Below are 24,139 nucleotides of genomic sequence, written 5' to 3' on the forward strand. Positions count from 1 at the left end.
AGTGAGTGAGTTTAGTTTTAGGCTGCTTTTAGCAATATTCCAGCAATATCAGGGTGGGGGAAACCAGAAGTGGACTTTAAATATGGTACCCATGATTAGAATCAAACCCAGGTCTTCTGCTTGACGAACGCTTTAACCACTAAGCTACCCACCACCCCTGAATATTAAATGAGAGCAGGTATGATTTTACCCTGCTTTCAGTAATATTCCATCATATTAATGAAGGAAAACCAGAAATGAACTGTGCCCATTTGCAGTCAGTGATGAACATATGTCACAAACAATTAAAAATTAATAAAACAACACATTTGTATATCTTATGTTTTATTTCATACATTTTATGACAGCTGCAGTAGATTCATTTTAATGACATTGTACCAGGTCCGTTTTCAGTGGTTCCTAGTGAACCACCATGTTCTATGACTACCAAAGAGTATGAACAATTCTTTTTTAAAATACAGGTAGTTCATGTATTATCAAATTTGGAAATTTAAATATTTGACGGTGATTGAAGTTTGACACATTTGGTTAAAGCAATTTGGAAAATGCATATAAAAATACTGCATTACCTATGTACAACTTCGTTAGTGTACGGCACAATGATTACTTCATCTCTGAAGAAAAGGTCCCATAGCAGCCATAATGAGATCACAGATCAGGTTCACAAATTCACTGCGAACTGTACTTTAGATTTAAATGTATAACTGAGCATTCGCAAAGTTATAAAAAATGCATGAAATGATTTCGAACTTGTAGTGAGATGTACTACACTACCTTGAGCACTGTTTTTCGATCATAATTTCAGTATCACAGGCTGTCCTCTTGGAAAACAACTTAATAGTCAAACAATGCCCATTCACAACTGTTCAGTACACAAGCACTCTCATTCATCCTTCTTTCTCTCTCAGTTTCATCATAAATGCCACTGTCACATGAAAGCAAAAAAGTCAATTTCACAACTGCAAAAGATATAAGCACAAATAACGTCTCTGAGAAGCACAGTTTGTCCCAACGAACAACAGATTCAATCCCTGAGATGCCCCTTGGCCTTCTGTGTTGAGTTATCTGCCCTTCAAGGGATCATAATTAGAGTCACCTCCCTTGTGACACACAAGTGCTCCTCACAGCGTCTTCATCACATACAATCTGCCCTATCCAACATGTGGGGTGAAAGGAGACTACTGTCCCCATCTTGTGTGGGCGAGGCGGTTCTGTCGCACGTCCATGTGTTTCTTAGTGTCCGTTTCCCACATCTGTATTTGAACCCCTGGGGTACTGGCAGCTGAAACAAGATGGTCATGCAATGAATACTATGAAATATTTATATAGAAGTTTTCAACATTAGAAAATAAGGTGTATCCATATCGTATCATATTTTTGCATGATATTGGTCTGAAAGAGGAAGAAATTGAATTATTCCTGCTTCAAATTGTATTTCAACTATATCAGCATGTTTACTGGGACTGACTGAGTTTGGTTTTACGCCGCTCTTAGCACTATTCCAGCAACATCACGGCAGGGGACACCAGAAATGGGCTTCACACATTGTACCCATGTGGGGTTTACTGGGAGGGCGATGGGTTAGCCTAGTGGTTAAATCATTCTCTCGTCCAGACAAAGAACCGGATTCGATTCCCCACATGGGTACAATGTGTGAAGCCCATTTCTGGTGTCCCTGCCGTGATATTGCTAGAATATAGCTATAAGCGGCATAAAACCATACTCTTTCAGTCAGTTTACTGAGAAGGAGATCATCCTGAAACGCTTAACCCCATTGGTAGGACCCAATCATTGGTTGGTTTAGTAAGGATCATAATCAGAGATTCTAAAGTATGGTCAGCGGATCCTGGGACAGACAAGGGATGAAACTCTGGACAACAAATAACGGCGTTTTAGACAACCAAGCCACTTGTGCCCTTAAAAGGGGAAGCTTTCTTTAGCTAAGAAATGCATGAAATGTTTTAACAGTTCCAAATAATATTAAAAATAAAATCAAGAAGTTTTAAACATTTATTCTACCAACCTGATTTTCCAAATGATGACGCCACCCGTGACAACACCGCCGCCATTATGAATAATACAGCTGCATACACAATACAGAAAAACAAAGTCAATATGCCCTTCACTGCAGGAGTGTCCTTTTTGGGTTTGGATTCCTCTTGAAATGATTTACTAATGGAATTCATTTTGACAAAGTTTCTAACTGCTTTCTTCTGATATCTGGGAGATGTTGATTCTCTGGCACAGTGACACAGGAGCTTTGAGATTGATTCAGTTCCTAGAAACCTGGGTTCATCATCTGACGTTTTCTGAAAAGAATTACAAAATTAGGAACCTGATGTAAAACAAAAACATTAAAACAATCAAAAGCTTGAAAATATAATGAATGTCGAGGTGACTCGAACACACGATGACAGAATCAAAGATACCACAAAACAATGTTGAGGTAGGTCCGAATTACTTCCCTTTGTTTATTTCATCAGCTGGTGAAAAGCCGTTATTCTATTGTGCGAAATTCAATGCGAAAAAAAACCCCGAAACCCTCAATGCATCTTTTTAGCTGTAGGAATGGAAACAAAACACTAAGAGTACATTTCCTCAGGCGAAACCGGATATTATTTGCGTGTACAACGAGGCTATGCCAGCACACACGTTCTGCATGGATGTCCACGGTTCCCTCACGTGGGTTAGAGCGGAGCGAGCAGAAGCTTGACTCCCGTCATAATATGGGGTCGGGAATAGCAAATTTGTAGTAGAGTGTCGTATGAAATAAGTTCAGACAGTTCCTATACAAACTTACGCTACCGTCCATACAGTCAGAGCAGCAGAGAACAAAATTATAATTAGCATGTATAAATAGCCTATGACAAACTGTTAATATTTATGCACGAATTGTATTTTAGAAATAATCCAAATGTTACATGGTCAACAGAAATATCGCAAAGCATATTCACATGTTAAACGTATATATGCAAGCTGACAAAAGCAAGACAAACTGTTTGTCATGAAATCAGAATGTGAAAGACTCTTTGGGTTAACAATGAACACAAGCATATGCCAGTTTGGGTAAACAAATATCGCGCTTCAAAGATAAGGTGTACGAATAAATGAAAATATATGGATGTGTAAATGTCTTTCAAGATCGAAGTCAAACAAACGATCTCCTGAATGAACCACATCAATTATAGATACCTTTGAACAGGAATCGGTCTTGTTCACATGCATCATCATTGTTTCCGAGTGTCGGCAAAGCGTATCAACTCGCACATCCGACTGACATAATGGGTTTAAACACGATTTCATTCTGTCGCAGCTGATGAAATATCCACAAGAATCATCAACCTCTCACGCCGCTAGCCACAATACTTTTGAACTAGCAGACGAACAACATCTATTTATGAGCGGCAGTCAATCGACCTTCACCTTGCAGGCCTAAGCTGCCCTAAGACGAACCCCGTTCTAACAAGCCAACGTGCTGGCTGCATGCATGGTGACCCGCCAACGACCTTCACCCTCGTGTTCCATGTTGTGAGCACGCATGGCTTTGGAAATCCTTGATCTATTTTTAGCTCCCACCGATCAGCTTTGGCTCACAGCATGAAGGGTCTGTGTGGAGAGGGGGAAAGTCCCGACTTAGATAAGAACGGCGGGACATTGTTGCATGAGATTACGTGACAATCCCAACGCAACACTGAAAACGTTGTACTTTGGTTCAAGCGATAAACCGTTGCCTTGAAACGGGGTGCAATTTGCACGTTATTTTATTTTTAAATTATCGATGTCGAACTTTGAACGTGGTCGAGATACGGACGCTTTGATATTTTGTTCTCTAGATCTAACGGTTCGTGTTTCGAATGTCTCAATCTGTATGCAATATGTATCGACGGATCATATATTTCGGATGACAGTGCAAACTCGGGCTGTACACATAACGCTAGGGGTGTTGCGTCAAACAGACATTGTAAATTCTTGAATGAATGTGTTTCGGATAATGTTAATTTTTACAACTTATAGTGACATGTTTTACAATTGTTCATATGTTTATGGAGACAACGGATGTTATCCGAAAACCAACAACACGAGGATATACCATGTCTGTAAACATCAAAATTAATTGAACAGATGTATACTGAAACAAAATTCATGCTAAACAATCAGTGATGTAGCCCTGTGTGCTTCTTTTAATGCACTAATACAATAAATGTGAGACTTAACACTCTTAAAAATGAAATGCCTGGCTGGTTTATATACATATTCCAAAGGGAAACCATTTCTCACTTCACCTCTTCTTCCACGGGTGAGTTTAGTTTTACGCCGCACTCAGCAATATTCCAGCTATATGGCGGTTTCTTCCATGAAGAATACTGGGGGTAATACATGGATGGACAGATGGAGTGAGTGTCAACAGATTGAAAGAGAAGAATATGTGATAGAAAGATCATAGACGGAACCAGGAATTTTCAAAGGGTGGGGTGGGGATTGGTTTGCTCCCCCTGAACCCCCCTTGGTCCGCCAATGCTAACAAACATTAACTTCAATATGGTCTTCAGTCATTTTCAAAAGGAGGGGTTGAATCCCCCTCAAACAGAAAACTTCAAAATCCAAACGGAGACCAAAACAATCCCAAAACGGAGGCTATCTAAACTTGCAAAAGAATTCTCGACTTGTGTTGGACTTTAATTTGAAGGGAATCCAAATGGAGACCAAAACTTATTTACTTATTTATTTATTTTAATTTTATTTAAACTGGGAGTAAATGTCAGTCTAAGATGGAAGGGATATAGAAAGAAATGATAGAATGAATATATTAAAAGAATGAGTGGATAGACAGAAGAAATGACTCATGAACAAAGAAGTGTCAGTAACAGTATTCTACACAGACGATGATATGTGTCTGGGGTCCGATGTAAACATACAGTTACATCACAAAACGGCTCCCAACTGCGTGTTGCTTCATCTGCTACACCCATATATGGCAAGCGAACGTCAGTCAGCGAGATGATTGACAGGAACGGAGTCGTAGGTTAAGAAATGTCACCGACTGTGACCAATTGATCATATCCAGGTTCAACCTTTGGACCCCCGTCGACAGATCACACATGTATGTCAACCTGTTACACTCTGAACAATATGTACATACAGTTAACAAAGTAAAACAGTCCCGAATAGCATATAATATACTGAGGGAAACAAATAACGGAACACCACTTCATGGCAGTGTTCCTTTATTTATTCTCAGATTTCCTCCCACAGCGCTATTCAAAGCTCTGATGAAAACTGGAAAATATTAAAGGAACGCTTGAATTTTCCTGTGTTCCTTTATTTGTTTCTCAGTATATTTACCAACATGTTGACCAGATATCTATAATTCGGCTGTTAAACAGTTACAAAATAGTAAGTCTTTAAAAGACATTTAATTACATGCATTTTTATAAGGATACTGTTAAACATTATGATGAAAATATAATGAATAATATTGTTAGTAATCAACAAAACATATTTACAAAACTGAAACACATAAGGGTTATCTGAAAACAATGAATGTGGAATTTAAAATTACAAAAACGAAACATGAAACCAGTGGCCAATACCAAAACCTGTGCGAGAAAACATGTGAAGCATACCACACCAAAACAATTTACAACAGCGAAAACAACAACAGCGGTTTGGAACAACTCACCCTTCACCAATGACAGCTGGATAAGCAAGAACAACGTCGATCAGTAAAATCAACCAAAACCTTCAAAATTGATCATAATTACCTCGGAATATATATACAGCTTGACACGTCCCATGGTAGAGAGAGGCCTATGGTGGAGAGATACATCTGATATATGATTAACGCAAGATAGCGGTTTAATATCGATGCTGAGCTACAGCGAATAGCCTTAGGGACACTTTTATCTGTCGACCTTGTGACAAGTGCACAGGTAAATCTTTCTAGAAGAAAGTAACGCTCAAATATCTAACGACGTGTATTTGGCGCCAGTTTGACATGCATTCAGAGTCCGTTTTTCTGTTTGTATTTGCCTGATCACGCGATGGCTATTATAAGCAGGACAATAGCTTGACTACAATGGACAAAAAATGCCCTTGGTCTGAGATTTACGTTATATAAACAGTATAGAGGAATATAAGTCGATTGGACAACGGTAGCCGAAGCGATCACCGTGTTGTTCATTTCAGCGTGGATCAGGTGATCACTCATGGGATCAGATAAGATAATAATTAGTAATACTAATTACTGACGAGCATTACTCCCATGTCATTGACGCGGGAGAGTTGGGACACAAACGTATCTGTTAAACATTGTATCCCTCAACGTAAATATTGATGTAGTGTCAAATGTTCAGTGACCTCATATTGTTTTCGTAACTATTTTACTTTATTATCCATAAAGTTTGTCAATATTGTATTTCCCTACTTCTGCAATGCCACTCAAAGAAGTTATTTACATTCTTCACCCAATCGAACGTGTTTCGGCAGATAATCGAGAGTGATAATTATCTGGCGTTGATCTTATAGATTGGGAGGGTGATGGGGGTGGAACTGGGGAAGTATTGAGGAAGGGAAGGGGGCGTCTCCGATGCTAGAGAAAATTCACTTTTCTCCTTTAAGATGAAAAAAAAATAGTTGAAGGGAGAGTCCGCCTTCTTAGTCGTTCAAAAGCACGTTAAACATATAACTTATAAGTCTCACTATTTATTCATATACTGTACATATATGTTTAGTGTGTGCCTGGCAGTCTCCCTTACAGACTCGGAAACAAACTACGTTTACAACAATCACGCTTAAAACGAACTCATGAATATATCGAAGTTATAACGAACAATTTAGTGGCCCCTTTGAGTTCGTCACAACCGTGGTTTACTACTGTATATCCACATAACCCAATGCAAGTCTACAATAGTTGGTAAGACAAGAATACTGCAGTCAATGACTAAATTCCCAAGGGTCCTTGTTACTATATTTTATTGTTTCTTTATATTAATATTGTTAAATAATTTTTTATCAGATCTTCAGATTTTTTATATCAATCTTCGCTAGATCTTCCCCCCATACATGTTAAATATTAAATTAAAATGTTTCTATTATTTGTAAGTTACACCAGGTACTTCCCATGGGCGCTGAATCGGCCTTGAAGAGTACACATTTCGTCCTGACCGGGGTAAGAATGCTCCTTTGGGCCTCTCATGAACACATTCCACGTTAAAACAATTATCTTGCGGCAAAACGTTCTCTGGGATATCGTTCATTATCCGTACATTTCAAACATCAAAGGCACAAAATAAATGATGTTTAAGGAATATTTTTCTAAGTTATTCTATGTCTTTCCACTTACATATCAAACGTCAACGTCATAGATTAATCAGTATCGATTATTGATCGAAACTGATTCCGATCTGCGGGGAAGACAAAGATGTTCGTCACATACACAGTTTAGAACAATGTAAGGCTGAAAGGTATACAAATAGACGTAAATCAGTGATGATACCAGGGTCCGATACACAAGTTCGTAGCGCTACGACATTCGTAAGCCTATGATAAACTATAGAGTTACGACAGGTCGTAACGATACGGTCACTTGTGGATCGGGAGTCAGGAGTGAGTGAGTATGGTATTATGCCGCTCTCAGCAATATGTCAGCAACGTCACGGCGGGGAACACCAGAAATGGGATTCACACATTGTACCCATGTGGGGAATCGAACCCGGGTCTTCAGCGTGACGAGCGAACGCTATAACCACTAGGCTACCCCACCAGACCCTCGGGACCCAGGACTTCAGGGCAATTTATCAACTCAAACACAAGCTTGAATAAGATTACATCATTTTCTAACACGGAAGTCGCCATATCGTAAGTCGTTTGTAGACTTTAGCGAAACATTTCAGACAGTTGCTCTTGAAGGGTCCTCAAAGGATTTTATGAATGACGTCCCCTGTTCGATGCCCCAAGACGCCACGATATTACAATAGCAGGTTTAAGGTATGACGTCATTAGCATTACGTCACCATCCGCCCACAAAGCTTCTCACATTCAATGACAACACCGTGTACGAATAACTACATGTATACAGTGAGCCACACCTTAATAGTTTCCATACACTGTGTTGTCATCGAAAGGGTTTATGCTCGGTTTGCCAAACACGCTGTAAGCGATTTACATCTGGGCAAGTCGGCATCTCTGTTCACGTTCAGAAAACTATATGTTCAAATGTAACTTCATTCCTCCTTGACAACGGTACAAGAATCTGTCTCGAAACGTCGCATTCACGAAATATAAGAACTTGTTATCTATAATTGAGTGAGTATGGTTTTACGCCGCTTTTAGCAATATTCCTGCAATATCACGGCGGGGGACACCAGAAATGGGCTTCACTCATTGTACCCATGTGGTGAATCGAACCCGGGTCTTCGGCGTGACGAGCGAACGCTTTAACCACTAGGCTACCCCACCGCCCTGTTATCTATAAAGTTTGTTCAATATTGTCCTTATGTATAATGGGTATAATGAAAATTGTTGTTTTGAGATGACCCACGTCACCTGTTATTATCTGTCCGATCAGTACTGACTACGACCCATATTCGTGGTGGCATAGAGTTGTACAAGTCTCAGAGGTAATATTTGATAGTTTAAATGACAATTTCTAGACAAGATAAATCAGAACACATTGTCCCTCTAACAGACAGAATCTACCTACTGTCCGCTTATCTACACTTGCCCATACATCCATGGGCTTTCAGTACTGCCTTGAAGCAGGAAACCACGTTGAAAGATTCCAACCTTCCCTTTATTGCATGTGTGTTGATTGGTAGACATTCTGATCCATACTTGACCTCTCGAAGGGATAAGGATTAAGATATTCAATCAACGCCGCAAGTTAACCGGTTTCGTTCTTGGTATGCGCTTGTGTCAGTAGTAGAAGCCAATTTCACGCAGTAGGAGTACGAGTACCGAAGGCGTCAGTGCAGTGAATGCATAGTTTAATTTACTGCTTCACGAGTTATGTCGTTTTATTAGTTTTGATCAGAGCTTTATGTTGTAAATTTCCAAGTTTTGAATAATATCTTGCTGACACAAACGGACTGACACATACGATTTCATCATTTCTTTCATATGCAAAATCTGTTTCATGATTCGATCCCGTCGTCCCTATGATTGACATGTTGATTTATTGCCTTTCTATAATCATAAAACTCAAACACATACATTCGCACGATCCTTAGGTGACCCAGCCATTTTCAGTCATGTGGCCAGCCAGGGTAGCTGTGTGATTTACACACCAACTACACAGGCCATATGTGATCCGCGCATCAACTACACAGTCCATATGTGATTCACACACCAACTACACAGGCCATATGTGATCCGCGCATCAACTACACAGTCCATATGTGATCCACACATCAACTACACAATCCATATGTGATCCACACACCAACTACACAGTCCATATGGGATCCACACACCAACTTCACAGTCCGTATGTGATCCACACATCAACTACACAGTCCACATGTGATCCACGTATCAGCTACACAGTCCATATGTGATCCACACACCAACTACACAGTCCATATGTGATCCACATACCAACTACACAGTCCTTATGTGATGCACACACCAACTACACAGTCCATATGTGATCCACACATCACCTACAGTCCATATGTGATCCATACATCAACTACACAGTCCATATGTGATCCACACATCAACTACACAGTCCATATGTGATCCACACATCAACTACACAGTCCATATGTGATCCACACATCAACTACACAGTCCATATGTGATCCACACATCAACTACACAGTCCATATGTGATCCACACACTAACTACACAGTCCATATGTGATCCACACATCACCTACACAGTCCATATGTGATCCATACATCAACTACACAGTCCATATGTGATCCACACACCAACTACACAGTCCATATGTGATCCACACATCAACTGCACAGTCCATATGTGATCCACACATCAACTACACAGTCCATATGTGATCCACACATCAACCAATAGTGTAACAGTCCATATGTGATCCACACATCACCTACACAGTCCATATGTGATCCACACATCAACTACACAGTCCATATGTGATCCACACATCACCTACAAGTCCATATGTGATCCACACATCAACTACACAGTCCATATGTGATCCACACACCAACTACACAGTCCATATGTGATCCACACATCAACTGCACAGTCCATATGTGATCCACACATCAACTACACAGTCCATATGTGATCTACACATCAACCAATAGTGTAACAGTCCATATGTGATCCACACATCACCTACACAGTCCATATGTGATCCACACATCAACTACACAGTCCATATGTGATCCACACATCACCTACACAGTCCATATGTGATCCACACATCAACTACACAGTCCATATGTGATCCACACATCAACTACACAGTCCATATGTGATCCATACATCAACAACACAGTCCATATGTGATCCACACATCAACTACACAGTCCATATGTGATCCACACACCAACTACACCGTCCATATGTGATCCACATATCAACTACAAAGTCCATATGATTTTACAGTGTACAGTGAAACCTGTCTAAACCGGCACCCCAAGGGACCGAAATACGGTCGGAAAACGTAAGACAGGTGCCGGATTAGATAATGTTTTAATGATCATGATATCGTTGTAAAATGGCGGGACCAAAATTTCATGCCGGTTTTGACAGTGTGCCGGATTAAACAGGTGCCGGTGTTGGCAGGTAGTAAGTGCACAAACGCCATGACAGGGAACACCACAGACAAAACTTAGTCTCTGCAATTATATTATTTTGAAAGAAAAAACATCTCTATACACTGTAACGATCACCGGGGAGATGGTAAAAGAGCGAGTGAGTATGGTTTTACGCCGCTTTTGGCAATGTTCTAGCAATATCACGGCGACGGACACCAGAAATAGGCGTCACACATTGTACCCTTGTGGGGAATCGAACCCAGGTCTTGGGCGTGATGGACGGGGAATACGGGAGGAGCACCGAGAGAAAGACGATGTACGCACATGGCATCGTTACAATGGTAGGGGCTGGTCTGACGTGTTGGTATACCACGTCACATTGATGAAATGGGGCATCTTCCAGGAATTACCAAAATATCATTCTTACCTGTCATAAGACTATCAGATAACCAATCTTTATCCAATGACGAGGGTACTATAGATCCGTAACGATGCTGAGAAGTCCAGTTATTGAGCGAACGTGAGTGACCTACGTACGGTCAAGATGTTGTTTATCTCTCAGACAGTACAGCAACTCGCCTTGACCAAAGGTTAGGCTAACAAGTCGCACAGCTGACCAGTGGTGAGGTGGCGAGATTGGTCGCCTCACATTCTTACGATGCCAGCCATGACGTAGCAGTGCCTGTGATATAGACTAAGGCTTAGTCTCTGAATATATATAATTTTGATAGTAACAAACAAGCCCATTTATATTGAAAAGAAGCCCTAGGGAGACCAGAGCCTGAACCTGAGGAAATCTAGACTTGCTTTATTTAGGGCTTTAGCACTGCAGAGAGGGCTTGGCAGTAGGGAAAATAATGAGGTTCAGGGACTGTGAGACAGACTATGCCTGTGACATTGCTGTGGTTATTTTGCTGGTCACTTACTCTTGTGCTTCTAACATGTCTGTCTGTCTGTGTTGACCTCTAATGTACGTTTGTGTTTGACGAGTTCACGATGTTTCATTTCATCCGATATTGATTTTGGCGTTTGTTAATAACTATTTGGTCGTAAATAGGCCTCATATCTAGGTCGGCGTGGCCTACTTTGTTTGAGAGAAATGGTTACAAAATTAACGGTACATTGAATTCTCTTTAGCGAGTTAACGAACGAATCAAGCGCGTGCGTCTAGTTCAATAATAGTTGAAAATATAAAGCCCAATTATATCACGAATTGCAAGCTGTACCAGGGCTGATGTATAGTGACAATTTGATCTAAGGTCTCTTTCAGGTGGCTACAAGCGAAAGGCATATTAATGAACACATTCTCAGAATTTATCCGATGTTGCCAATAAAAAAATCTTTATACGTGAACACAGTTTATAAACAGGACATCGTGAAATCGGAAAATGTGATCTTTTTTTTAACTTCATATTGCATATGAATTTTGTATTGATATTTCTGATATTTTGTTAATGAGAGTCCGATATTCTGAAAATATATCTTATAAATGTATTGTTATGAATGATCTTATGACCTGCCTATCATTTAAAACACCTCGACATATATATGTTTATGAGTGAGTGAGTTTAGTTTTACGCCCGAGTCTGTAAATAATCGAGTCTGGACCAGACAATCCAGTGATCAACAGCATGAGCATCGATCTGCGCAATTGGGAACCGATGACATGTGGCAACCAAGTCAGCGAGCCTGACCACCCGATCCCGTTAGTCGCCTCTTACGACAAGCATGGGTTACTGAAGATCAATATTCTAACCCGGATCTTCACGGGTCGTACATGTTTATGGAAACCAGTTCACACCCGGAATAGTTAAAAATAATTATCCGTAAATAAATACTTTACTGCACAGGAAGTCCTGCAATTTGAACAATCACTATGATACCATTCACCAAATTTCACCTTGTTACATGTCCAAGAGAGAACGCCAGTTGAACAAACAAGGCGAGAATATGTTTTGAATATAAGCGACAGCACACCTCCAATAGTAGTGATAATTTACTGAGAGTCTACTGTACGTTTCTGAGTTTCTGTGTAATGTTTTTTTTAAGCATGTGTTTATGAATAGAGTTAATAAAAGTGCTCGTGAAAATGTGTCCCTCGGGTGGTACTCGCCAAAAACACATGCAGAGGCAAAGCAAGTGTTCACCTAAACGAATACGGGAATGTTTGGTCACCGACAAGACCAATACGTCAACCATTTAACACTTTGAAAACTTAACCCATGCTGTATTTCTGACCCGTACCTTTTCCGTTCGTTGAACCTCAAAAGTTATTGAAAGAAGACACGAAAGTTCGGAGCTGATAGAATTGGCGGAACCATGGCGCAACCAAACGATTTCTGAGCAAAATGTTGCTCACACCAGCGCTGGGGTAACTCCTCACATTCAAGGCCCAGGGCCCCGTTCCTCAAAGCGATCGTAGCGCTACGACTATCGTAAGTCTGTGTTAAAGTATGGGAGTTACCATCATCTTACGGCTACGATCGTTGTGAGGAACGGGGCCCTGAGCCTAGATTTTCGAAGCTGTCTTAGCGCTAAGACAGTCGTAAGTTAATGTTAATGTATGGGACTTACGACTATCTTAGCGCAAAGAGAGCTTCGAAAATCTAGGCCCAGGATCGTTTGTCCACATGGACATAATGTGTGAAGCCCATTTTTGGTGTCCCCCGTGGAATATTGCTGGAAGCGGCGTAAAACACAATTCACTCGTAAGAACCGATTAATGAGGATCGAGTTGTCACGTACATATATTGCTGGGCTGGCAAATGACGATAATGAAAGAACATACTATCACCACCACTGGTACTCGTGTCCCGAAGGTCAAGGCCGGGCGCCATATACAGGGCAGCATGGGGAAGGACGTAAACAACTCATTACGTGGCCTTGAATTAAAATATCGTGACATTTGATAATCACTATGACACGGCCCTGAACCAGTATATGGTCAAGGCGAGGTTGTCGGTGCTTTGCTAAATTTAACCCCGACTGTAAGTTGAGATCACACAGAGTAAACGGTTATCAAAATTTATTTAGAACGAAACGAATTATATGTGAATAATGTAACTGTTTGTTATTAATATGGAAGTTACGTAAAAATAAATGATAGTTTTTTAGCTGGGCAATGGGCATTTTCTTTAGCTCTAGAGCTTGAAACAAGTGGTTTAATCATAATTGTATTTCTTTCAGAATACATGTAAATTTGGGAACTTCACACAAAGATACGCCATCCATTCACTTTTAACAATGAATGCATGGATATTCACGTGGCTCAAAGTCATGAAACAGGACATGATTTTGGGTTCTGGCGATTAGGTGCATGACTGAGGGTGTGGGTTCGAATCCCGGATGGGACTCAAGCCAACAACAAAAGTACAAGAATCTTACTGAGAAAGTGTAATCCCAAATATAACGTGTTACATTTGACCACTTTCTAAAAGACATTGTGCATTTAAGATTTTGGAGGTGGAAAATCTTGCTAGATATATGTTTCCAAAGTGAAAACAAATTTGTCATCACTCTAATATCCATTTGGCTAGTTATTTAAGCTCAACACCGAAAGTAAACCTCGCTGTTATATTTGGACACATATTTGTAAAAACTCCGCCAAGTGATATCTCTCTCTATATCACCTCGCGACGTCAGGCTCGATGCCACGTGCTGCAATAACGTGTCCCAATTTACCTTCATTGCTAGAGTAAAACTTTGTCTCTGAATATATGTAATTTTGTTAGAAACAAATAATTCCGTTTACATTGAAACGGAAGCTCTTGAACCTGTAGAAACCTAACTTTATTTAAGGCTAAAGAATTGCAGAAAGGGCTAGGCCGAAGCGACAAACTATTCCATTGCAAGCGCAGGTTGATTCTCCATTATAGTTTAAACAGGGTGATCTACATTAAACAAAGTTCAGTTAAAGAGCAAAATTGTATATTCAAGTAAAACAATAAACGCATGTTATGTGTTTTGTCGTCGTCCAGAAAGTTGACATTTTGTCCAATGGACACTAAGACAGAAGATGCCCTGTATCCGTGAGGTGAGCAACTTGGTTGACGTTTAGTCACAGAAATATAATCTAAGTATAATCTAAATGGAACCCAGTCAATCTAGACTTGCCAAATCATTCAGGTTAGTTTCTTGATTGTTTGCTGTCTAACTCCGCACTCAGCAATATTCCAGCTATATGGGTAGCGCAACATGGGTAAATAATCGAGACTGGACCAGACAATCCAGTGATCAACATCATGAACATCGACTTACGCAGTTGGGATGCGATGACATGTGTCAACCAGGGCCTAGATTTTCGAAGCTCTCTTAGCGCTAAGATAGTCGTAAGTTAATGCTAATAAATGGCACTTACGACTATATCTTAGCGCTAAGAGAGCTTCGAAAATCTAGGCCAGCGAGCCTGACCACCCGATCCCGTTAGTTGCCTCTTACCAAAAGCATGGTCTCCAGCTCCTCTGCATTTGCAAACCGGCAGATATACAAAATTTTAATGTGGATGTGAATGAGAGGGTATGTTTTCAGTGTAGTGACAGTGTTGACGATGAGAGACATGTTCTGTTGTATTCCCCTGTGTATGTTGATTTGCGTGAAAGTTCCAAAAACCTGCTTTTATATCTTAAAAAGAAGAAAACATATTTTACATGGATAGATTTTATACTGTATATAACTATATTATTAGTTATGTTTAGTGTTTATTATGCATTATATCATATTATAATATAGTCTCCCATAACCCTTATAGGGTGGCTCACCTTTATGTTATTTAAGAAATACAGTTCGCTCTACCACCAAGTATAGTGTATTAAAGCATACTTTCGCCCTGAACTATTATAGTTAAAGTACGAGGACATGTTTGAGTGGGTAAACGTCTGAATAAAACATCTAAATAATCAAAACAATGCAGTAGCATATCTCTTTCATTACATATTGCAATAAAAGCAGTGCAACTGGAATTTGGCTGGTGCAACTAGGTTTTTATCTGAGGTTGCACCTGGTGGGAGTATGTCAACATCTCTTAAATCGAGCCCTGACACTTGTTAACAGTGATACATGAACACATCCTCATAATATACACGTAGCAACATCTACACTTTACCAGAGATGATTTTCCAAAAAACATTTATGAACTGCAATTGACTGACTGAGTTTTGGTTTTACGCCGCTTTTAGCAATATTCCAGCAACATCACGGCGGGGGACACCAGAAATGGGCTTCACACATTGTACCCATGTGGGGATTCGAACCCGGGTCTTCGGCGTGACGAGCCAACGCTTTAACCATTAGGCTACCCCACCGCCCCATGAACTGCAACTACTGTTTGCCTCAGGTTTACACGCAACAAATAAGGTATTTGTGGATTCAGGGATGTTGGAAAGTGATGTGATGCATAGTTTACGTAGGGACCATATACCGATATCGGTGCATGGTCTCTGAGTAGACTGACATCAAGTCCCGGAATGAACATATTTTACAGAAAATTATCTTCATAACAATAATAATCTTCATTTCCAAAAACAACGGTAATCAAAACTTGCCACATATTCTTGATTTGAGTAAGCTGTATTGTGTATATCTGTTTCAGAGCCTGAATGAGTGAGTGAGCATTGATTTACGCTGTATTTAGCAACATTCCAGCAATATCATGGCGTGGGAAATGGACTTCACACATTGTACCCATATGGGAATCGAACTCGGGTCTTCAGCGTGACAAGCAGACGCTTTAACCTTTATACTACCCCACCGCCCCGAGCCTGTGTGACAGAGAAGGTCTCTGGTTACGTCGATGGAGGGAATGACGATGGTCGAAGAGAGATGACGTAATCCCGTCTTGTTTCAGCTGAGCTAAACACGTAAAGGAGTGATTTATTAAGGTCATACTGACCTGGTCCAGTCCGTCAATTACGGCGTTGTAGCGAGGGTCAGTAAACAGCGACCATGTTGAGACAACAGGGCATGAGGAGACGCTGGGGTCATCGGGTTTTACAACCAGCGTGTTATGTAACACAAGTAGGAAGGCGGGGAATCTGTCACGTGTGGGTGAGAGTGAAAAGTGGGGAGGGGGTAGAAAGGGAGATGGAGCGTGGAGGGTAGGCATGTCGGTTCCATAAGTTAACTGCAGCTTCAAAAGCTCATAGCGATAAATGGTATCCGTTTAAGTGACCTTCACTTAAGTGCATACGGAAATAATAGTGAAGAGAGGTTGTAATGCTCTCGTTAGTCTGTCGTACAGACCCTGAAGCAAATATATCCAAGAAAGCCCATGCAAGTCTAGATTTCCTCAGCTTAATGAAGAAAGTCACAGGGCTCCTTTTCATTATATTATATTTTCTTTTACTATGAACTTTTTTCAGTAAAATATGTTCATTTCAGAGACTAGTTGTTAGTCTATGCTCCCGTGAATTTGAAATAGTAATTGTCAGGGTAGACTTGCACAAGTCTCTAAGGTAATAATTAGTAGTTCAAAAATGATAATTTCTAAAAAGATATAAATAACAGACTGGGTTCCCCTGTACTGTCCAAAGGATAGAATGACTTTACATGTATTGGCCACCGTGAAAGGTTATGAAAGAATTTTAAGACATAGTAGGCCATATTGAAATATAATATAAAAAATACACGTTTTTCCTCAAAGTTTAAATAAAGAGGTGCCACAAATACTTGTGTACATGCATGGGAGGAAGAAGTCATAAACAAGGTCAGAAGAACAGAGACAAGCCTGTTCAAAAACCGTTTTACGTTAAAGGGGCACGTCTAAGTGGTTTGGAGTGTTAGTTTGTATAGGCGGCGTATTGGGAATTCCAATCCAGTCATTTCACTTACTGAGCACTACAATGCATAAATAACCAAACATCACAGCTGAATGATAGGCTGTTTACTCAAGTCTGGTCTTACCACTTTCAAAGAAAATGTGGTTGAGTAAGGTTTTACTCCGCTTTTAACAATATTCCAGCAATATCACGACGGGGGACACCGGAAATTAGCTTCACACATTGTGTCCATGAGGTAATCGGATACGAGTCTTCTCCATGACGAGGACCCGTGAAGATCCGGGGTAGAATAGGTCTTCAGCAACCCATGTGCTTGCCATAAAAAGGCGACTATCTTGTCGTAAGAGGCGACTAACGGGATCGGGTGGTCAGTTTCGCTGACTTCGTTGACACATGTCATCGGTTCCCAATTGCGCAGATCGATGCTCATGCTGTTGATCACTGGATTGTCTGGTCCAGACTCGATTATTTACAGACCGCCGCCATATAGCTGGAATATTGCTGAGTGCGGCGTAAAACTAAACTCACTCACTCACTCACTCCATGACGAGCGAATACATTAACCACTCGGCTACCCTATCGCCCTTTCAATGAAATAAATCTCTTTGAATAACTGTAATCTGTAATAGACAACAATCCGTGGACATCCGGGTTAGAATTGGTCTTCAGCAACCCATGCTTGTCCTAAGAGGTGACGGGACCGGGTGGTCAGGCTCGCTGACTTGGTTGCCACATGTCATCGTATCTCAACTGCGTAGAACGATGCTCATGCTGTTGATCATTGGATTGTCTGTCCAGACACGATTATTTACAGACCGCCGTCATATAGCTGAGTGAGGCGTTAAAACAACAATGAAACATAATAGAAACCACTTTCCTGTTCTGTTTGGGACAAAAGGAAACTAATCTAGAGTTGCCCGTGTTTTAGTAACTTAACAGTGGTATTACACAACGACCCGATCACATTTGTGTATACTCATTAATGACGCCATGATTTGCCAATCTCAGATAGCGTAACCAGCCAGTTCAAGTATTCCCTGAGCTGACAGTCTCAACGGCAGAGAACTCTGTCGGAACATCAACATTGTTCCACAGATGCTGAAAACTGATTAGCATCTTTGATTGACAGCTGTCCCTGCAACTGACTAACGATTATAGATCGACGCCGTTAACTGGTAAACAGTCGGGGGGGTCCTATAACGGGACTGGCAACTGAACAACGGTCACCTTAATCTTGACCACTACCCAACAAAAGGGGATGGACAAGCTGTCGACCTTGGTGGATTACAGCTGGGATACAATTTCAGGCATAGGAGCGTGTTCATGGACGGTATAAAGTTACAGAGGATTAACAGAATGTCTGGTCCAAATGTCAAATCATATTCAAGCATTCATTTAGTGATTTTCGTAAGTCCAAACAATAAATAAAGAATACCCTAATTGTTCAAGTCAACTATAAAGTTTGATAATTGTCTTATTCATTGTAAAAACGTTAATCACCTTTCACAAAACTGGTAAAAACATTGGTAAGAAATTAAAAACTGAAACTGGTAGATATACAACTCCACCCCCACCCCGACCCAAGCCCACCCCCTTCCCAACGATACTGCCCCGGCTTCTCCACAGGATGGTACGTACAAATGAGTATCTTATGCACTTTTAATGCACTTTGTGATAGGCAATCTATTGCTATTTCATGTAAATATCTTATGCCATGTCGTTCTACACCGTCTCTCATAACCAAAGTTTTGGGTGGCTCGCTGTATTTTTAAGTGAATTTTATGTTAATTTTTTCATATTAAGAGGTGAGACGTGAATAAAAAAATTTCTGTCACAAATATCTTATGTTACCTTGCCTTAGCAGTGGGTAGGAGATAGGCCACATGGAATGCCTCATTATAACGCCCCATTGGGAGCAGGGACTATGAGTGTTTACTGCTCGTAAAATCGCCATGATTAGAAATAAAAACAGCTCGTAAATTCCCCATTAGAAATAAAAACAGCTCGTAAATTCCCCATTAGAAATAAAAACAGCTCGTAAATTCCCCATGATTAGAAATAAAAAGGGGTGAGAGAACTTATGATATACAAGCATGCCAGTTTTTTGTTGTTTTTCAATCATTTCGTAACGTCGCGCTCAGCAAGACGTCGGTTTTACCATTATTGATAATTGAGTCTGAATCAGACAATCCCGTGATAGACATTATGACATTAATCAAGTCAGCGGTGTCTAAACTACACGTGTGTCTTCCTACAAGTATGGAAGCCATGAAGATCCTGGTCTTCAGCAACCCATGCTTGTCCAAAGAGGCGACTAACAGGATCTGGTGGTCAGGCTCGCTGACTTGGTTGACACATTTCATCGTATCCAGTTGCGTAGATCGATGTTCATGCTGTTGATCACTGGATTGTCTGGTCCAGACTCGATTATTTACAGACCGCCGCCATATAGCTGGAATATTGCTGAGTGCAGCGTTAAATAACCAACCAACCGACAAGCATGGGCTACATCTGACCAGTTGAAGCTATGACCTTCACGATGTGTACCGGGCTTCAGATAACTCTTTTACTGGACATGTGTGGGGTCTATGGCGTATTGTTTAATACAAAGTCACTCAATGTCCCTACCTGGTAAGGGCATGTTGGATTAGCATAGTCTCAGAAATGACAACAATGGAACAAAATGGTATGATTGAGAGATAAATATTTCACGATCTGTACGATAGCCTGAAGACTGCACGGTGATATTTCCCGTCAGACTGACTGAGATGTGATTCGGGGCACACGTACAGACACATACAGACACAGACACACACACACACACACACACCCATCCCCCACACACACACACACAGAGACACACAGACAGACAGACACACACATAGAAACAGAGACACACAGACAGACACACACTCAGAGAGACTGACTGAGTTTAGTTTTACGCCGCTTTTAGCAATATTCTAGCAATATCACGGCGGGGGACACAAGAAATGGGCTTCACACATTGTGCCCATGTGGGGAATCGAACCCGGGTCTTCGGCGTGGCGAGCCAACGCTTGAACCACTAGGCTACCCCACCGCCCCACAGAGAGAGAGAGGCACACACACAGAGAGACACATACTCAGACACAGTTAGGAACCGTGGTTTCTGTAAAATAGGTTCATTTCAGAGACTAGATGTCAGTCTAAAGAAATGTGAAACAGTAAATGCCGATGAGGCAGCACTTGAGAGTAAATACATTAGAGCTGTGAAGATATACTACCCATCAAAAGTTTAGACTCACATAAAGCACTCACTATATGTTATGTATATATATTTGGTTACATCGAAGATTGATTTCTCCACTAACTTGGGGGAACCAACTGCAAACCTTATGCAGATGAATTGCACGAGGATCAATTATCATATTGCTGAAAAGCATGTGCAAATATCGTGCATATGAACAGCTGCGTTTTGGTGTAAAGTTTTGTTAAGAATTCACCAATTTTCACTGAGTTTCATCATTTATTGAACTCATGATAATAATCTTTTCAACGTTACGAATTTGTTTTACAATGCATCAGTTCATGTGTTAACAGTCCCTTTAAACAGTATGGCATATTTTGCAAAATCTAGTTAAGAACGGTTGACTGAAGTAAGTGGCTACATTTACACTAATTAGTCTAAACCTTTGATGGTTATTATATATCGTACTATCGATAATCGTGATACTTTACCTGACGATAAATATATCGATACTTTTTTTCGTATCGTGATATGTATCGTTGACCTTAAAGTTGTTAATTTTCACTAGAAATTGGTGGTTATGTCAAATTTACACTGGTACTTGCTATTAAATATACTTTTTAAAAGAAAATAACTAAAATAGCAAATAGTGATATGCATCAAATCAAATCGTATCGTATCGTTCCAAGATATCGCGATACGTATCGTATCGTGAAATTTCTGTATCGTCACACCACTAAAATAAAATATGTTTCACGTGTCGATAATTCGAAATAATACACAGCGCTCTCTGTCAATCAACCCGCAAACAACCGGTAAATACAACGAGCAGTTGACAAGTATTAAAGCCATATTGTGACTCGCGGTCAAATATCTTCGTAATCAGTACACGTGGCAATCGAACAACACTGCCTAAACTAAAGTACCCCTGTGGATCAGACTTATAACCGGTTCTTAAGAAGTTTACTCACACAAATCCGTAATATGAATTTTCCGGTCTCGATATCTCACCAGGAAGAGAGAAATGACGGACATTTCCTTCACGTGCCCTGTGAGTGATTGACAGACGCGTATGTCAGCACGCGGTAGGCATGCGGTACAGCTGTTTGTAAGCGACTTTCACCGGATCGATACTTGATCGGACTAAAACGCTGAGCGCGACACTGTTTGGCGAGTCAGCAGTTTTCATCAAGTGCAAATGGGAGGATTTGTTATACAGCGTCACAGCTTATCCGCGTATTATCACTCCTGTTTGTATCTAATACCGTGATTATGTTGCATTAATGATAGTGATGGTATAACGCTGTCGTCATAATGACAACATCGCCGGCATATCCATCACATCAGTATCCTCATGACCACCAGGGAAGGGTTCATTGACGCATAGTGCTCGAAATATAGTCATGTGCGCATTCAAACAATAATTCTATTTCAAAACCGAGCAACGTTTAGAGGTAAACAGTGAGTGAGTATGGTTTTACGCCGCCTTTGACAGTATTCCAGCAATATATCGATAGGGGACACCAGAAATGTCCCCTGAGGAATCGAAACCGGGTCTTCGGCGTGACGAGCAAACTCTTTAACCACAAAGCTACCCCGACAACCCGGCCCGGAAAGATTTCCACCCGTAATCCCCGTTTTTTATCATTCTTTGCCTAAGAATAGTTGGGTTTTATAGAAAGCCTACCCTTACCCTAAACCCTCGAAATAATCACAACAAATAGAATACATTTCAAGCGGGGGTTACGGGTGGAACTCTTACCCACGTGTCAACGTCATATGTTGTCTCTCTCGTCCTGACCGAGTAGTAACGTTGCTAAGCATGGCATCCCTCCCATCCCTTACTGACTGACTGACCGAGTTTAGTTTTACGCCGCTTTTAGCAATATTCCAGCAATATCACGGCGGGGGGACACCAGAAATGGGCTTCACTCATTGTACCCATGTGGGGATTCGAACCCGGGTCTTCGGCGTGACGAGCCAACGCTTTAACCACTAGGCTATTATTGATATTTTATAAATTATATCCGTTGAATTATCATTCTATAACAAACCCTGAGAAAACCCTGTTTTCAAAGATTCTATTATTTTCAGTCATTCTTAATGAACTATCACGTGCTACATGTAAACACATGTCCATCCAACAGAGAGAAGTAAGAAGATACCGTTTATCGGTCAAGCGCGGGTCATCGACTTTCTTGAATACAACTTGATGAGGAGATTGTGTTGGTCATTTTCCGAGTACAAAGCTAACAGTGCACTAAACCTGCTGACATGTATAAATGGGGTTTCGGTTGTCCGGTTGTCCACTAGGGCGGTTTGTAACGGCATTTAACTCAATACAACTGCCAGGGTAGCTCTATATTGTCGCGTCACTCGTGTACACGTTGACCACACATTCCTGTACATTCATTGTCTGTGTGATTGCGTTACATGGTTTCTTTAGTAGATGAGTATAATTTGATTTGTTTCCGTGTGAGTGAGTATGCACATGCATACACCATCGACTGCGCTTGACAAGACTACCACCTAGTCTCTGATATGACCATGTATTACAGAAAAATTGTTCCTAAAATATGTTCGTAAAATATAATAAAAAGAGTTCTACTCCCATTTGTGACAACTCCCAATTGTGAGACTCCCAGTTATGAGACAGTGGAGTAAATGTCCTTAAAAATTAAACACTTTGATAATGATAATAAAATATGTTTAAACCAAAATGACTTTCAAACTTCATAATAGTCAATAAAAATGTGTTATCATAATTACATATATTCTTCTCAATAAATATAATATTTAATGAACTATTTCTTATTGTAAATAAAATCTTTGATAATCTATTTCATTAGTCAACTCATCAGTGATCATATATGATCAGAGACTTAGTATGGGTTTATGGCAAGTCGTTAAATCGTTTGTTCAGAGCGTACTGTTGAGATAATTTACCTTTTTAACACCTATTTATTTATTAGCGTACCTTTACGGAGACACAGTGGCATACACATAAATGTCGTAATATGCAGTTGATATACATGTACTTTATTTGTATCTGAACGTCTCAAAGCTACTCTCTCTTATTACGCACTCAGTGAGAACTGAACAGTGCCCAATGTGTTCCTGCATTGTTCATGGTCTTGTACACCACATTCTTCACCTTTGTACTGACAATGTGGCTAGATATTCTAGACATACTAGTATTCGGTGTAGACACATATATGTTCTGTTAGACAATATAGAACAGAGAACGCTGACCGAAGTGCTGCTCGGACGTCACACGTATGACATTGACACCATACAACTGCTGCTACTGGTTGGACAGTTTGCATCTGGGATCGACTGGTCCAGTTTCACTTTCTAAAGACTCTAATTAATCTATCATAAAATTTCAACACTT

General features: G+C 40.5%; 1 protein-coding gene across 1 annotated transcript; it reads right to left on the reverse strand.

Annotated features, from left to right (window-relative positions):
- Positions 1–311: 311 nt before the first annotated feature.
- On the reverse strand, positions 312–21,780 carry LOC124277837. The gene is made up of 4 exons (XM_046713551.1): positions 21,717–21,780; positions 5,763–5,808; positions 2,024–2,309; positions 312–1,282 (listed from the first exon to the last, which is right to left on the reverse strand). Exons 2-4 carry the CDS (start codon positions 5,793–5,795, stop codon positions 1,179–1,181), a joined length of 423 nt encoding a protein of 140 aa, XP_046569507.1. The 5' UTR covers positions 5,796–5,808; positions 21,717–21,780; the 3' UTR covers positions 312–1,178.
- Positions 21,781–24,139: the final 2,359 nt, after the last annotated feature.

Source organism: Haliotis rubra, unplaced genomic scaffold (genome assembly GCF_003918875.1).
Source record: "Haliotis rubra isolate DU_JTF1 unplaced genomic scaffold, ASM391887v1 Scf228, whole genome shotgun sequence".
In the NCBI taxonomy this organism is placed as follows: Eukaryota; Metazoa; Mollusca; class Gastropoda; order Lepetellida; family Haliotidae; genus Haliotis; species Haliotis rubra.